The sequence below is a fragment of the Barbus barbus genome, assembly GCF_936440315.1.
Source record: "Barbus barbus genome assembly, chromosome: 17".
In the NCBI taxonomy this organism is placed as follows: Eukaryota; Metazoa; Chordata; class Actinopteri; order Cypriniformes; family Cyprinidae; genus Barbus; species Barbus barbus.
The window spans coordinates 22,965,216-22,982,912 of NC_136745.1; the positions used below are offsets into that span (position 1 = coordinate 22,965,216).

The 17,697-nt window shown below is 36.8% G+C and overlaps 1 protein-coding gene across 2 annotated transcripts in view; it reads left to right on the top strand.

Annotated features, from left to right (window-relative positions):
- LOC306883657 (inositol polyphosphate 5-phosphatase OCRL-like) overlaps nt 1-17,697 on the top strand; it is a 21,552-nt gene continuing 3,855 nt past the window's right edge. The window contains exons 1-23 of one of the 2 annotated variants that reach the window (XM_079439029.1): nt 1-558; nt 1,789-1,868; nt 6,173-6,264; nt 6,541-6,579; nt 7,000-7,113; nt 8,147-8,296; nt 8,418-8,628; nt 8,706-8,864; nt 8,946-9,047; nt 9,531-9,645; nt 9,788-9,904; nt 10,143-10,324; nt 10,446-10,557; nt 10,796-10,905; nt 11,016-11,151; nt 11,225-11,335; nt 11,852-12,017; nt 13,594-13,829; nt 14,391-14,414; nt 15,767-15,883; nt 15,969-16,053; nt 16,462-16,589; nt 17,554-17,665. In XM_079439029.1, coding sequence (XP_079295155.1) covers nt 517-558; nt 1,789-1,868; nt 6,173-6,264; nt 6,541-6,579; nt 7,000-7,113; nt 8,147-8,296; nt 8,418-8,628; nt 8,706-8,864; nt 8,946-9,047; nt 9,531-9,645; nt 9,788-9,904; nt 10,143-10,324; nt 10,446-10,557; nt 10,796-10,905; nt 11,016-11,151; nt 11,225-11,335; nt 11,852-12,017; nt 13,594-13,829; nt 14,391-14,414; nt 15,767-15,883; nt 15,969-16,053; nt 16,462-16,589; nt 17,554-17,665 — 2,740 coding nt within the window. In that variant the 5' untranslated portion in view covers nt 1-516. The remainder of the gene's footprint in view (nt 559-1,788; nt 1,869-6,172; nt 6,265-6,540; nt 6,580-6,999; nt 7,114-8,146; nt 8,297-8,417; nt 8,629-8,705; nt 8,865-8,945; nt 9,048-9,530; nt 9,646-9,787; nt 9,905-10,142; nt 10,325-10,445; nt 10,558-10,795; nt 10,906-11,015; nt 11,152-11,224; nt 11,336-11,851; nt 12,018-13,593; nt 13,830-14,390; nt 14,415-15,766; nt 15,884-15,968; nt 16,054-16,461; nt 16,590-17,553; nt 17,666-17,697) is intronic. The other variant, XM_079439030.1, reaches the window with a different exon arrangement.

A 17,697-nucleotide genomic window follows, 5' to 3' on the forward strand; every position in this document is an offset into this window, starting at 1 on the left:
ACCCAGTGATGTTGTTGCGTCCGGGACAGCGCGGTGATGATGACCTCGGAACCCATACTTGACCGATAATGTCTTGCAACATATTTTACCAACGAAAACCCGAACATCACTCGAGATGTCATTGACCTATTAACGCGACAACACAACTGGCATCAACCGTGAACTCTGTTTAACCTCAAATTCGATATAAGTTACACGTATTCGATGGGTGTCGTTTTCTCCGGAGTCACTCCGAACCGGCTCACGAGCTGAATCGCAGCACTCTTGCGTCACTTCACAAGAGTGGGTGAACATTGATAATTTTTTCCCCACCTGTGTTTATTCAAAATCCGTTTTTACGGGCTAAATTCTTCCCGAGCGAGCGATCAATCGTCTCTCAATCGCCCGGAAGAAAGTCCAGCAGCACGGCGCGCGCGGTGAGGGGTGGACCCTGACATGAGAAAACAGTCTCGCTGAGTTTAGCCTGTTAGCTAGCCGCCTGACGGCTTTAATTCAACACATTTAACAACATTCGTGATGGAGTCTTCACTCGGGATATCCGATAGCCATTGCCTGGCCGTATCCTTTACTTGAGAGCTCGGCTGGTCATTTTTATTTTGTATGGAGCAGTAGCTGTCTCTTTTAAAGTCATTTAGCTGTTAGCCTAGCTGTAATGGTAAAAATAACATGCATTTTCGTTTTACCAGTGTGTTAAAGAGCCTACACCGAATACAAATGTTTGCTGTTTTCTCTCTGCTGTCAGACAGAAGTTACGCGAGTGTCTCGTGGAAAGCGTTTTGTTTATCTAAACATAGCTTTATTTCTTATGAATAACTTGTGTGGCAAGCCGTTTTGACTTTTATTCCTTCTCACGATATGAATTCTTGATATCAACAATTCAGTTTTTACTAGTTAAAATGCTAATTCTTGATATCAGGAGTTACATTTCCACTAGTAACAATGGCTATTTTTGATATAAGCAATTACATTTCCACTAGTAACGATGTTAATTCTTGATCTCAATAATTAAATTGTTGATATCTGTAATTGTATTTTCACTAGTTAAATGTCACCGTAGGCTGCCATTCAAAATCAATTGTTGATATCAAGAATTTATTTCTTACTAGTTGAAATTCCAATTTCACAGAAATACAATTCTTACTAGTAAAAATGTCTATTCTTGATATCAACAACTAAATTGTTGATATCAACAATTTAGTTCTTGATATCAACTATTGAATTGTTACTAGTAACAATGTTAATTTCTGATATCAAGAATTAAATTGTTGATATCAGAAATTACCCTCCCAATTGTTGATATCAGAAATACATTTTCAGATATCAGAAATGAACATTGTCACTAGTGACAATTAAATTGTTGATATCAAGAATAGACATTTTAACTAGTAAAAATTGAATTGTTGATATCAAGAATAGACATTTTAACTAGTAAAAATTGAATTGTTGATATCAAGAATTCATATCATGTGAAGGAATAAAAGTTAAAACGGCTTGCCATATAACTTGTATATCATTGCGTGACATTGTCATGTCACTTGATATGATGTGTTTGTAAGGTATGACATTATAGATGCTACAGCGGCAGTTTATTATGTGAATAGCGCTTTTAATGGTTTTTACACATCTTGAAGTATGATAGGGATTGTTTTATGACTTACCTAATGAACTTCTATAAAGTCCAATAAGTTTTTTGATTGGGAGGGAGGAGAGCCATGAGGCGTCACACTTTCCACCCTTTTCCTCTGCCTCCAGCTATCCAATTGAATCCTTGACAGTGATTTTTTTCAGACTGTTAGAGGACATGTGCTCCGAAATGGACAAAAAGAGCCAAGACTCCTGTCCCTGTTAGAGTGTTCTGGACAGTTCAAGTAAGTAGACTCTGTTCGATCTCAGTTTCACATGTTTTTGCTGTTAAACTAAGCAATGTGTAAAACGTGATTAGTTGCAAAAGTTAATTTTTAAGCTTGGGAAACATGAGCATCAGAGCAGTTGTTCATTCTGTCAGGTGGTTCATTGCTGCTGCCTGTCTGTGTTATTACATTGATGATTGTGTTGTCGTTTTTGGCCTTTTTGACATGATTAGCAACCAAACACACCAACACAGGCCATCTAATTGCTAGCTATCTAATGAGCATCTCTATCTTGAGAATGCAGCTGGCTTTTAATAGCCTGCTATTTGTTTTTACATCCGATGGTTTTTACTTTGTCAAGTCAGTATTATTTGTATAGCACTTCTAACAATGCAAATTGTGTCAAAGCAGCTTTACATCGGCTTGATATAAAGCTGGGTGGCTTTATATCAGCTTCACATTATTTAGACGGGGAAATAGTTTGTCGAAATAGTGTCATTCTCCTCTGGCCAGACAAAATCAGCAGTTTAAATATAGGCTAAAGCAGAATCATACTGTGCAAAGGACTCATCTGGTTCCTGTGGTCTTGTCCTGATGGCCGTCTTGGAGACAGGGTCTCCACTGGGGATCAATCTCGGGCTCATCTAGGTGTCCTGGCTGTAGAGGTCATCTCTAGGTGCTGGTCCACCATCTGATCTGGATACAGTCTGGATCTGGGTGGCTACGGTGACCTCGGAATAAGAAAGAAACAGACTAATATTAGTGTAGATGCCATTCTTCTAACAATGTAACAAGTGCATCAGGTGTTTTGGGAAGTGTTCCCGGTTCCGGTTGACCTAATTAATGCAGCCTTTCAATCCTTTAACGGATTTGAATGATAGAAATGCAATAGTGTATTATGTGTAAGCCAGGTTAAAGAGATGGGTCTTTAATCTAGATTTAAACTGACAGTGTATGCCTGCTTCCCGAACAGTGTTAGGTAGATTGTTCCAGAGTTTGGGTGCTAAATAGGAAATATCTTTGCATAAGATATTTACTAGATATATCTCGTTCTTTCAAGCTGATGTATGTTATTCTTGATTAGCAGAGAATTTCAAACAGGAAGTGCAAAGTTCTCACGCAACAGCTCCAAAAGTAGAACAATATTTATTTATGTTCTCACCACAGGTAACGTTTCGAGCCTAAAAGCTCTTCATCACACATGTCAGGCTCAAAATGTCACCTGTGGTGAGAAAATAAATAAATATTTTTCTACTTTTGGAGTTGTGGTGTGCCAACTTCCTGTGTGAAATTCTTGATTAGTAGCACTAAATCTTAAGCAATTCTCAAAGATCTCGAATACATTTATAACAGTATATTTTGTGTTATATTTGCATTAAAATATATTGGGATTTTTGAATTGCATTAAATAGATAACACAGCTGCAAGGGTGTTTCTAATACACTGGCTGAGGAAATGGCTGTAAATTTGACATCTTTCTGCAGTAATCATGCTCTTTTTATTTTTTCCTCTTTTGCTAAGTCGTGGAAACACTATCATGGATTTTTTTCTTTTGCTGTTAAAGCAATTGAGAATGCAAAAATCATATTTGTTGTAGTCTCTTTTTCACTACTGGTTTACCCAACTGTGACAACTTCTGCTTCTGAGAACCCCAGAAATGTGAATGTGAAAGCAATGTGAATTATATATTGCCCTAAATGCTGGTTGCTATAGATTTGAGAAGACTTTGTGAAAGATTGTGCAATGAGGCAGTGTGGCTTTCATTGTGTGTGTGTGGTGGATGCCAGCATGCTGCCCATTATTCTGCATTCCACCTCCGTGTCCTAGAGCCTAATAAGCCTCACATGAGCACACAAACTCTTTAACTGACTGGGCAAGAGAGGTCATAAATGTTATTTGTTGAATCAATGTGTAATGAAAAGGATCTCCTAACAATAAGAACAAAGTACACAGTTGATATTTCAGACCTGCATGAGGAAGCGTTCATTGACTGTGATGTATTAGATGTAAAAGTATGCATTGAAATCTTTTATGTAAATTACATCTGCACTCCTAATTCAACTTCAAGACCTCAAATGTGTGTGTCAGATAAGAAAAACTTCAAAAACATGCAATGTTGGCGTTCTCCAGCACTAGGATTGGGAACCTCTAAGTTAGAGTAACAAATGAAGTCTTTAAAGTGATAGTTTACCTAAAAATGTATTCACATATAAACATTGATCATCGCATGTGAGAACAAACCTCTTTGGTTATTGAAGAAACTCATGCATGCTTGCGTGACACGCAAGTACAAAACTTAATTGGTTCTTGCATGTCAGTTTACCCTTACCATATTTGATTAGTTCTATGATCAGTGTTTAAATGTCAATAAAATGCCCTAAATGATATCTGTTGAAATCTTAGAAAGCAATTGTGTCTTCAGAAGACCTGAATTTTGCCACTCAATTCATATGCCCCCAGTTTCACAGACAAGGCTTAAGACTAGTCCCAGACTAAAATGTAAGTCTGAGCTGGTTCAACTGAAAGAAACTTGCACTGACTGATCTTTAAAAATATCAGTGCATTTGTTTCGTCTCAAGATGCACACCAGTAATGTTTTTTTCCAAAGCACGTTCATAAAAAATACTCAAATGTCCTAATTGAACTATGGCCTAATCCTGGTTTAGCCTAAATCCTGTCTGTGAAACCGGGCCATGGATTACTTTTTTTATCACTTCATGAACTTTTGAAGCTTCAAAGTTATGGTGAAATGTACCTTCAGTAGTGGGACAGAAATCTCCCACGTTTTGGGTTTCTCGCAGGTTTGTGTTGTCTAGATGAACAAAAGTCTTATGGGTTTGCAACGACATGAGGGTGAATAGACAGAATTTTCATTTTTTTGGTTAACTGCCCCTTTAACATGAACTGCAAGAGCATCTTTGTATAGATCATTGAAAGTGTAACCTGCTAATAAAGATATATTATGTTTCATTTAGCCTGACAGACCTTTGGGGTGGATGGGGAGTGCTTGAACCACATAACAATTTTGAGCTGTGTTGTCAATGAAACGTTAATGTGGCAGCGGGTCCCACAGTTAAACCTCAGAGAATAAGGAAATATTTTTGGCATTAGCAGATTATAACCATCATCGCTACACTGGGCTATTATTTGTATTGATTGAATATGAGATTGCTTAGTAAGTCTAGGCCAAATTTCCCTTGCTCATGAGTGCTGCGTTTCCTGGCAACAGCATCCATTACAGCAATTATCGTCTTCTGAGACTGAATGAGAGGGGCTCACTGGCAGCACAGAGGGGTTCTAGTCTTGCCTCCATGCGTTTGCATGGCACACTCAGGCAGTGAAATCTGAAGGTTTTTCCAGTAATCCACTGTAATTGAATTTCCCATGGAGAGAAATGGAGGTATGACCACGTTGAAAGGAACCTGATGCCCTGGAGTTGGCACACTTATTGTCAGAGAGTGAAATATGGTCTGCAATTAGCCCTCCAATATGCATTTAGCCTCCTGCATTTCCATAAGCTTCCCTTCACCCTCTACATTCTGAAGCTACATTTTTGGTGAGATAAGATTATGCTGGACCATAGTGGAAATATGAGAGATATAATAACGTTCAAAAGTTCGAGGTCCGTAAGATTCGTCCGTGTTTTTGAAAGAAGTGTCTTGTGTTCACCAAGGCTGCATTTATTTGATCACAAATACAGTAAAAACGGCAACCTTGTGAAATATTCTTACTATTAAAAATAAAATTTTCTGTTGTAATATATTTTCAAATTGAATCTTGTGATGGCAAAGCTGACTGCTCTGCAGCTATTACTCCAGTCTTCGGTGTCACGTTATCCTTCAGAAATCATTCTAATGTACTAATATGATTTGCTGCTCTAGAAACACTTTTTTTCATTATTATTATTATTATAAATGTTAATCTTTTTGTGAAAACCTTGATATGGTTTTTCCAGAGTTCTTTGATGAATAGAAAGTTCAAAAGAACAGCATTTATTTGAAATGGAAAACTTTTGTAACATTATAGATATCTTGTAATATTATAATGTCTTATACATGTAATTGATTAACAAAAGTATTAATTTATTTAAAAAATAAAATCGTACTGACCCTAAACTTTTGAATTATCGTGTACTATACTGCATCTTAAACATAAAAATGAACAAAAGTGGTGATATCACTGTTTTGTTTTTATTTGTAAACTGAGCGTTTCTTTCAGAAAACTAAATATATAAACTGACTTTATGAACTGATAAAGGAAGTCTTGTGACACAGGTTATGCATTCTTGTATGACATTTCATGAATGAATCTCTTGTTGTTAGGTTGGATATTCTGGCAAACCCTGAAGCAATTGTATTAAGCCCAGTGTCCCAGCTGTCCATCCCCATCAATAACCATTTTCAGATAGTTCGAGGTAAGCTTCTAATGACTATATATAGTTTTCAGAAAGTCTTTGTCACAGTGTAAATGCATTTGCCCTCACTATAATATTTTTCTGCCTGTACAAACTCACCTTTGGTCTCTAACAGTGAGGCTTGGATAATAAGCACTGTTTTGAATGATGAAATCTCCCTCTCCTGATCAAATATTTGAAAATCATTTGTCACCATAGAGGGCAGGTTATATTTTATATTTCCTGGTACAGTCCTCTCAAAATCTGTTTCTGACTTTCTTTAATTTCCTATTTTAGAGGCTGAAGAAGCGCTCCTTATTGACTTCTCGATTAACTGTAAGTGTTAATTAGCCTTTTGTTATAAATTTTTTTTTTTATTCATAACCATTTTACGTCTTATTCAGTTGCATACAGTGTGTTGGGACAGTTACATCAGCATAGAATACAAATCAAGTGTATTTCAAATAATTGTTTCATAACTTGTTTCATGGCTGTAAGGAGTTTATTGTTACAGCATTCAGATTAAGGAGCTTATTGCTACTCTTATCTTATTAATTTTATTTCTATAAATTATATGTAATGGTAGGAGCTTATATGCACATTTTTTTAGCGATTTGTATACTTGGGCAGGTTTCTTAATGCATATTGCTTTAATAAATAAATAATGATTAACTTGAGCAAAGTGCTTTCTTTAAAGAATAAAATGCATAGCTGTGATGTTTGGATGTGAATATATGACAAAATATTTTTCAACAGCGACAATACGGTATCGTCTTCAAGGCGAGCGAACACCAGAGCTTCTGCTGGAGCTGCAGGATGACATTCACACTCAGTCCTTCTTGCAGCATGTGACGAAGGCCAAACAGCAAGGTGATACCTCTTTTTCCCTGCACAGGATGCAGCCACAAACATCAAGCCACATTTCTTATTTATTAACTACTCTAATCATTTATTTACCAGGGTAACCAACACCAAGATTTATTGGTTTGTCTTAATGAATGCTTCCTGGAAGAATTTGACCTTAGTGTCGGGCAGAAAGTTTGACACATAACACTTTAGTTTTGGTTTTCATTGTTACAACCACAATCAAGTCAAAGGTTAGGCCACTTGCTGCATGATTTCTCTGATTTGTTACCTCATTGATAGAAATTCAGCTCAGGTTAAGTTTGTCTTTCAAACTCTTACCTTAGAGGCTTCAATTCTTGACATCGTCCATTAACATTTTACAGGGTGCCAAAGTCTACGTAAGGTTGGAATACACTACACAACGTCAAAATGAACAGATATTAAAACAATAGGCATCATACAATTGCTGACTTTGTAAATGGTTACGTAGAAAACCTGGGCATCACACACTTCCAGACTTTAAAGTTGCTCCTAACACAACAGAAACATTGCCTTTGCTAGAGTTTTTCAAGTTAGTGGTGTAAAATCATTTTGTATTAAGGCATCTGGTTAACTAGATATTTATGAACAGAATTGCTGCATCTTTATTTTTCTGACTTTTGTCCATGAAACTCTGACTGCCCAAAATCAGCAGACTGACTTGGACTTTCGTCAACTAAGCATTCTCCAGGCTGCAAATTGGGACAAACATTGTGTAGTGTATTTCCACCTTTACAAGACACTGTCATTGATACTTCAAAATTATTAATTACTGATGGTAAGATAACTCAAAAACATCATGTAGAAAAAATGTGTCAAAATTGGAATCAGTCAAAGATTTTCATATTCGTTTTATAAGGAGATTTAAAAAAAGGAAGATCATGTCCAGATTAGTAGTAGAGTTGCCTGTACTAAAATTATGACAATAATAAACATTCTCCACTGCTGAAGACATTTTGAAAACCATTCACCAATGCATAAATACATTAAACATCACTGTTAAACGGTCCATCTTTAGCTGAGAAGAGGAGTTCACTGCCCAGAAAGATGGAGCCTGTTGTACCTGTTCCTGTAAAAGACTGCATTCCAGTCCCACCTCAAAGAGGACACTCCAAATCCACCTCAAATAACATCAACAATAGCACTTTAGTAAAGCCCTCAAAAACAGGTATGGAATAAAAAATGGCACAAATACAAAAGGTTACATGGGCAGATACACCAAAGTCAGTAGTTGCTAGTGAATGCTTTGTCACTTGCAATCCTGCTGGTCTGTTCCTCTCTATTTATAGACTCCGCTTTCTCGATGGCCACGGATTTTGGCTTTGAAGAGAAGAAGAACCAGCAAAACCGTATAGTTGCACAAAGAGAGCCACCTCCTCCACCACTGCCCCCTCTTCCCCCGCGGAAGGGCACTTATACACCATCGACTAACCACACGGCAGGCCCAACTACCAAAGAAAGGCCACCATCTGCACCGAACTCCACACCTGTCAGAAATGAGTGAGTGCTACTGGTCTAAAATGCAGAAGCCTGTGGATTTTCAGCCGTGTTGAACTCATTGCTGTTTGTCGTTACAGATTTCAGTCTGTAGACCGCTCCAGTTCCTGGTCTGACAGCCCATCCAACTACACCATGAGACAGGCCATGATGAGCAGCCACACAGGATCAAGGGAAGGCCTTCTCAAGCATCGCCTCAATAAGAAGGAGAAAGAATACGTGGACATTAAGAACTTCAGGTAAATGTGACATGCCTGAAAACGTGTCATTGATTTTGTTTGGACTGATTTCTGGTATTTGATCGAGTCACTATTTTACAGGTTCTTCATTGGCACGTGGAATGTGAACGGTCAGTCTCCTGACAGCAGTCTTGAGCCCTGGCTGTGCTCTGACCCAGACCCTCCAGATGTCTACGCACTGGGGTGAGTGGCAGAACATGGAAGTCCTTTGGAGCATGCAAATTAGAATTTTTAATATTCGTCGAATTAAAAAAAAAAATCCACATTTGAATGCAAAATGTTGCATTCGAATTTTAGATGTGCGTCAGGCATCCTTATCAGTTGTGCACAAGATGCGATGATGTAGGTAGGTCTCATTGCATTTTAATGCTTTTTTTTTAACCTATCCAGTTGAACCCAGCTAAAGCTAAAAACTGAAATTATGCCTTTTAAATTCGAATTTAATTTGAATTTTGATCATTTTTAGGTACAAAATTTTAATGTAGTTTTTCAGCCATTTTGACAGCCTAATGCAAATGCGGCAATGTTTGGGAAACCTGTTTGAAAACATTCATTATAGCTGCAATTTTGTTACTCCAGTGGGACAGACATTAAATATTTCACCCTTAATAGATTGTTGTACATTATTAATTGTCCATTGGTATTTTGATTTTGTTTTTTTGGCAGATTTCAGGAGCTGGACCTGAGCACAGAGGCCTTTTTCTATATGGATTCGTCCAAAGAACAGTTATGGGTTGAAGCAGTAGAGAGAAGCCTCCATCCTAAAGCCAGATACATACGGGTGAGCGAACAACAGTTTTTTTTTTTTTTTTTTTTTTTTCAGCATTTAAAATGAAAAGGTCCTGTGGTCAACTGAAGAAAGTATGTGATGCTTGCTTTGATTTTGTGTGAACCTTTAATGAGGCTCTGCATCCTGTCTTCAGATCCGTATCATTCGCCTAGTGGGAATGATGTTGGTGGTGTATGTTAACAAGGAGCACAAACATCACATTCGAGAGGTGGCTTCTGAGTCTGTTGGAACTGGCCTCATGAATAAAATGGTATGTTTGAATTTGTAACAATAGGAAGTGGTTTGTCAAAACAGGAAGTACTTTTAGCCTATCGCTTGGCATATAATATGCATATTTTATTGTATTTGCTTATTGTGTAATGTTAGAGTGGTATGGATTATACAAATGAAAGAAATGACCACAAAATGAATGATACATCCCTTCTTTCAGTAGATCGGTGTCAGTGACCTGATAAGATTAACCCACTTTTATTACTCCATTATTATAGGGGAATAAAGGAGGAGTGGCTGTGCGCTTTGTGTTCCATAATACCAGCTTCTGCTTCGTAAACTCTCACTTGGCGGCTCATGTGGATGACTATGAGCGGCGGAACCAGGACTACAAAGACATATGTGCCCGCATGAGTTTCCACCTGCTGGAATACCCCCCTCTCAGTATAGTCAAACATGAGTGAGTGTCACCGACATCTAGTTATCCAGTGTAGCCATTTTTGAAGCTGATTTCCTATGATTAGAAAACTAATGTTGGGTCAATATTTAAATAGTTAAATGGTTATGATCTCTTCTCTAAGTGTGGTGATTTGGCTTGGAGATCTCAACTACAGGCTATGTTTGCCTGATGCTGGGGAGGTAAAAAGACTTATCGATGATAAAGAGCTACGGAGGCTTCAGGAGTATGATCAGGTGAGACCTTGCAATGATGCTGCTTTCTTATAATATTTTAGTTTTTTAATAATGTTAGTTATTAATATTTTTAATTAAAAAAAATCACAGACGTGTGTTCATCTGTGGTTTCCTTTACTTATGCACTCCTCTTTTCTTTTTTTCTTGTATATGGCCTTTCTTTCAGTGGTAGCCAAATATTGACTGACTTCCGTTTTTTTGTTCACACTTAATAGCATCTTCTGTTTCACTTTGCCAGCTTAACATCCAGAGAAAGACTAAACGTGCCTTCACTGACTTCATGGAAGGGGAGATTAATTTTATCCCAACTTACAAATATGATGCTAAATCAGACCGATGGGACTCGAGGTAAAGTTCTTGGAGATTAGGACCTCTTCTTTCATACATCATTGTTTGATGATCTTACAATGAAAAGAATTAGGTTTGACACATCATGATTTGGGTTTTGTCGTCCACAGTGGGAAGTGTCGAGTCCCTGCCTGGTGCGATCGTATCCTCTGGAGGGGGAGCAGCGTGAAGCAGCTTCACTACCGCAGTCACATGGACCTGAAGACCAGTGACCACAAACCTGTCAGCTCTCTCTTCAGTATCGGGGTGAGGTTTACTTCTTTCATCATGCTCCAGTAAAGGAGTTGAGAGCATCACATTTATTTTATGTGTGCTGCAGGTGAAGATGGTGATTGAGCAGCGCTACAAAAAGGTGTTTGAAGAGATCGTGCGGGACATGGACAGGATGGAAAATGACTTTCTGCCCTCTTTGTCCCTAACACGACGGGAGGTGAGTAATGACAGAGAACCAGACAGGGGAGTGTATCCTCTTGACAAATTCTCTCTGCATCGATCCACTGGCCTGCCTCCAGTCTTTCTGAGATCCCATTATATATATTTCAGAAGAGGATCGATAATGTTTGCACGATCTTAGCATTTCTCTGGACTGTGAGTGGATTATGGGCTGATTATGTGCCATAATTGCTTTTAGATTAAATTCAGATTGCACCGGTCTGTGTCTTTAAAATAAAAGAAAAGAGAGTAAAAATAAATTGATCTGCATCACCCTGAGTCAGTGCACACTGAGGATATTTTGTAGTACATACATTAATGTAAAATATATCATAACATCCACAAGATGTCAAACAGGACAACTATTTTTAACATTGATCATAAGAAACGTTTTATGGGCCAAATCAGCATATTAGAATGATTTCTGACTATTCAGCTACTCCAAAAACTTTTGAATGGTATTGTATGTTCTTACTGCCTCATTGTCATGTTATACCTGTTCTTTATCCCATAGTTCACCTTTGAGAATGTGAAATTTCGTCAGCTTCAGCGTCAGAGTTTTCTCATCACTAATGACGGACAGGTCCCTTGCACCTTCGCCTTCATTCCCAAACTCAATGATTCTCAATACTGTAAACCCTGGCTACGTGCTGAGCCCAGTGAAGGGGTATTAGACCCTAGTGAGTATCTCATACGGCATCAAATGAAAATTACTGTTGTAGTTGTTGACAAGTACAAAGTATTTGATAATGTCTTCATTTACTTCCTTTTTTTATGCAATTTCATGGCTGGACTAAAAAATATATATATATATATATATATATATATATATATATGTATATATATATATATATATATATATATGTGTTTAGATGAAGTCAGTGTATTTAATTTGTATCCACACATTGCTCATTCCAGAAGGATCACAGAATTTTTAAAAAATGTGAAATTTGTTCACCTGAAATATCAAGAAGCAGCTTAACTTTACTATGACTAGTTAATGGCCTGTGAACACCAAACCTCTGAACAGCAGGCCAAGTTCAGATACCCAAATTTCATTTTCAAAAACTTTATTTTTGTTTGTTTTTCTTTAGCCAAAAACTAATTTCATTTTTGATGAAAAAATTACTTTAGTGCATCCTTTTTTGTTTTGTGAATGAGTCATTTGCCAAGAGAATCAATTAATTCGCTTTTTCTTAAAAGATAGTAAAGTGTCATGTCAGCTGCCCAATTTTTTTTGGAAAAACAACGGTAACACTTTATAATAACTGCCTGCTATGAATCATTAGGTAAGCATTAGTAAATAGTCAGTTTATAAAGCATTGTCCCAAAATTAATAGTCATTAGTAAGCAGTTTATAAATACAGCTATAAATGCCTTGTTCTTGATTTATAAGCTATCTATTACAAAGGAGATTTAAAGGCTCCGTTATCTTCCTAACAGAAAAAAAAACAAAACACAGAGGATACAGAAATCAGAAATTTATTTCAAGATGCAAAAAAACTGTACACTTTATTTTTTTGTTGTTGTTTATTTTTCTTTCTTTTTTATCAAGTGTATAGTTGGACAGTTTCATTTTTTACATCTTGAAAAAATATTTCTGTGTTCTGTATCCCTCTGTGTTGTTTGTTTAACTTTTCTGTTTTGAAGATAAATGAGCCTTTAAATCTGCTTTGTAAATGCTTTATAAGGTATAAATAGTCTTCACTTTAGATGAGCTCACAAAAATAGATGGCTGGCAACTACTAAATGTTTTGTAACTACCTGACTTAATCATGAATTACAGCAGGAATATGTGTAAATAAAGCATTTATTAACACACTGAGCAACTATTATCATGTCTAAATAATACTATTTATAAATGTACATTTCAATAGTTTATTATTCATTTACTTACACTTTCTTATCTTATGAACCACTGACAACTCCTAAATTACTTTTGTAAATAAGATAATAATTTAGAAATGATAAATTGATCATTTATGAAAATACAATTATTAAACATTATAGATATGCTCAAGAACAAAACATTTATAGCTGTATTTATCAATTGCTTACTAATGGCTATTAATGTTGGAACAATGCTTTATAAAGGATGAATTGGCTATTTACTAATGCTTAACTAATTATACATAGTGTGCAGTTATTATAAAGTGTTACCAAAACAACATATGATGTGTGATTTTAAATAAAAATTTTGATCCATGCGCAGACTGAGCATCCTCTACATTGTCTGTATATTACTATTTCTTGCAGATGAGACAATGGAGATCTTTCTGGAGGTGTATGTAAGTAAAGACTCTGTGACGCTGCTAAACTCTGGTGAGGATAAAATTGAGGACATCCTGGTGCTTCATCTGGACCGGGGGAAAGACTACTTCATCACTGTGGCGGGAATCTACCTGCCCAGCTGTTTCGGCACATCTTTAGAGACTATGTGCCGTATGAAGAAGCCCATCCGTGAGATCCCCATCACCAAACTCGTCGATCTGGTGAGACACAGGCCGAAGCTTCTTTTTATTAGATGGATTATAACCACAGGATGGCTGACATTGCAAAAGCGAAAGCTGTCTGCTTCCTTTCCTTGCCAGTGGAAGGTCATGACAAACAGTGGCAAGGAATTTTGCCCCCTGATTTTAGATAAAAGACTTTCAGGTTTGACTTGATTCTAATTTGAGGCTAAAATGAGGAAGTCATGTACAGAAATAAATGTAATGGGATGCAGGTTTTTCAGTAGCAATAGGTCATCATGCAAACCAACCACCCATGCTTTTCGTAACTGTTCCATTTGTGGCTATATTCTCAAATTATGATTAGTTTTTCATTTAGAGAGAAGTCAATCATCTTTAGTTATTTTCTGTTTCTATCTCTCTGCTGCTCAGTGATCACCTTTGATAGCTGAAAGCTGCTTATCTGTGATTATGCAATGCTGGCGCTGTGTTCTCACTGATTACGCAATGTTTCTCTATTGTCTCATCTCCTCCCTTCTTTTACTCTTTTCTTCTCTGACTACTTCTTTCCAACCAATCATTCTGGGTCTGCATGACTCTCAGGGAGAGGATAGCTGCATGGAAAAGGTAAAGTCCCTCTTCATCCACGGAAAAGACTGTTATGTTACACAATAGGACAGCTGCACTTATCATGGCCTACATGTATGATTGAGGGTGACTTTGTCCTGTTTTTAAATGTTTGTCCCAGTGTGACAGTGTCTCGATGTGCTTGCCCATTCCTACAGGTCAGCTTGCTGCAATCACTCTGCTGGTTCAGGCTAATGAAAGTCACTGAGGCTTGAATCTCTCAGCTTGAATTCTGCCCCTCCTTTTCCCACCCTGCTCACTGCTCACCAGCCAGCGTTATTAGATTAGTAGAGAGAGAAAGCAGCTCACAGCATGGTGAAACCAGCCTCACAAATCAGTGTTTGTAATTTGGAGTCGACTGTCCTTGTTGTTTTTGCCTCTGTGGCTCAGCATGAGTTGCGTTCCTACTAATTGCATGAGTCCCCTTATATTGTTCAATGGTCTTGGGGCTGTAACTGTTCTCTACGTTACACGTTTCAGTGTGTATAAGAGAGAGGAATGTTATGTCACCCTTTTTCAAATATCACATGGATGAATTTGCTATGGCTGTTATATACTTTAAAGTTTAAACAAAGTGGTCATTCTCCAAGTTGTACTGGAACCATCTTAACAAACGTGCATTTTTTAAAGCACTTTCCACAAAAGGGTGTGAATTAAAAATAAATAAAAATAAAAACATTGCATTATAAATTTGACACTGTATATAAGTTTTTAACTATAATTATAATTAATGTTTCTTGAGCTGCAAATCAGCATATTGGAATAATTAATTTTTTTTGAACGATCATGTGACAGTGAAGACTGAAGTAATGACTGCTGAAAATTCAGCTTTGCCATCAGGAATAAATTACTTTTTGAAATATATTAAAATAGGAAACAATTATTTTAAATTGTAATAATATTTCACACTATTGCTGTTTTTTTATCAAATGAATGCAGCTTTGGTGAGCATAAGAGGCTTTAAAAAATATTTTTAAAAAGTAAGCATTTAAAAATTTCTAAACCTTTAACAGGTAGTGTATACAGTATAAGTGAATGATTTGTTAGTGTTTTCCCTCTAATATTTAAAAAGGTTCTGCAAATGATGTTAATTCTGGCTGTGAGAATTAGAAAAATGCAAAAAAGCATGCAGTTTCACTTAACTAAATATAATTTCAACTAAATGTCAGTGTTTTATTATTTTAACTGTTGGATACAGTTGAGAGAATCGTTCAACAAAAAGTACACAAGTAAACAAAAGTATAGGATCTAGTGCTTTAAAAAAAAAAAAGTAAATAATGGAACACCAAAATGTGCTGTATTAGTGAAAAGTGCTACAATATATAGATTGTGATCATTTCTCAATTTCGCAGGAGAAATCCCGGATGAATTTCTTGTTGGACAGTGCAGGAACAGATGATAAACCTCTGAAGATTCCTAAAGAGGTCTGGTTGCTTGTTAATCACCTCTACACCAAGGCATGCCAGCAGGTAAACAAAATAAAGCATGAATGCACCAATGATTAACCATCACATCTTAAATTACTAATGAGTTTTTTTTTTTTTAAATACACAGGAGGACCTTTTCCAGACCCCTGGCCTGCAAGATGATCTACAAAGTATTATCGACTGCTTGGACACCAGCATTCCTGAATCCATCCGTATCCTTTCCCACCAAAAGATATATCAATGTGTTTATATATGGAAAGGACAAGTTTTTCCCAGGCCAGCAGATAGATTACTATTTGGTACAAACCTCTTTAAAGGGCTCTCAGAGTTACGAAGCATAGAAATGCTAATGTTTGTCACTTCAGTGAATGTGGCCAAGTGGCTCCCTTTAAAACTGCTCTGACTGGCTGGACTCTCCCCCACAATTCATCCCTGTGCTGCTGAGAAACTGAGAATGTTTCCTCTGTCCTACTGTAATGGTGCTGGAGACATCTCTAGAGACGCTGTGTATATTCTTATCTCTCCTTGCCTTTTCCTTTTTTTCGCTGCCATATTTTCTCTTCCTGATGTTAAATGTGCATTCTCACTGTTCACCGTGGTTCTCCTTGACTGTTGGTTAGCTGGCTCTAATCACTCAGTTGCTGAAGCACTATTGATCTTCTTGGAGGCTCTTCCTGAGCCTGTGCTGTGTTATGAACTCTATCAGCGCTGTCTGGAATGCTCTCATGACAGCCGCCTGTGCAAACAGGTAAACATGCATGCATGGCAGTAAGTATATTGGTAGTTTCAAGACTGTGTGTTTAATATGCTATTTGTGATGGGACTGGCAATCTATTCATGTTCTTGTTTCAGTTCCTATTCACAAGCTCTCCATATGATTCTTCATTCAGTGTGTTTTGATTCTGATTAATTTGGGTGTATTTTGTCCATTTTGCTTATATGAAAGAAATAGTTTCTCAGCTGTTGATGTAACTTATACAGAATTAACAATGGGGTCTAAACTATGCAGTTCAATTGCTGTTTATTTGTGATAATCCACAAAAGTAAACATTAAATAGCATTTCTTTATATAAAACTATTAATATAACTGTGTAAAATTATTATACTATTATAAACTCGGAGATATATAAATCTTACTGACCCCAAACTTTAAAACAGATGTGTAGGTTTTTTTCGTGAAAATTTATACATTTATTAATATTTTTATGCTTTTAATTAGTTAGGGTGCATTTAATTGACCAAAAGTGACCAGTAAAGACAGTATTACAAATAAATGCGGATCTTTTGAACTTTCTATTGAAAAAAATATATTGAATTTTAAAATAGAAAACAAATAAGTGTTTTAAATTTTAATAATATTTTATTAATAAATAAATACAGATTTTATTAATAATAAACATAACCAATGGTTCATAACATAACATAAATATATAAAAATGAAGAGAGCAACTATGTATTTTGCTGCCTTCTTCTGCCCGTCATTACTAAGCAATGGGGTAAACAACTGCTGGCTTGATGACGCAAACAAACTGCGGTTAGGTCCCAAATAAAATAATATGAACACAGTCCAGCAGGGGGGGGGGAGCAGCAAATGAACTTTAGTTCGGACCAGGCAAACGAACCAAATGTGAAAGCACCCTAAGATTCTGAATTTATTTTAAACCAAGAAATAATGTTTAATGATTAATTCTTTGTTTTACTCTAAACGGCAGCTAATATCTCAGCTCCCACGAGCCCATCGCAATGTGTTCCGCTACCTGATGGCCTTCTTGAGAGAATTACTTAAACACTCGATTGACAACAACCTGAACGCCAACCTCCTAGGTGAGTCTGACTTTCTCAAGTGCCAGCAGACT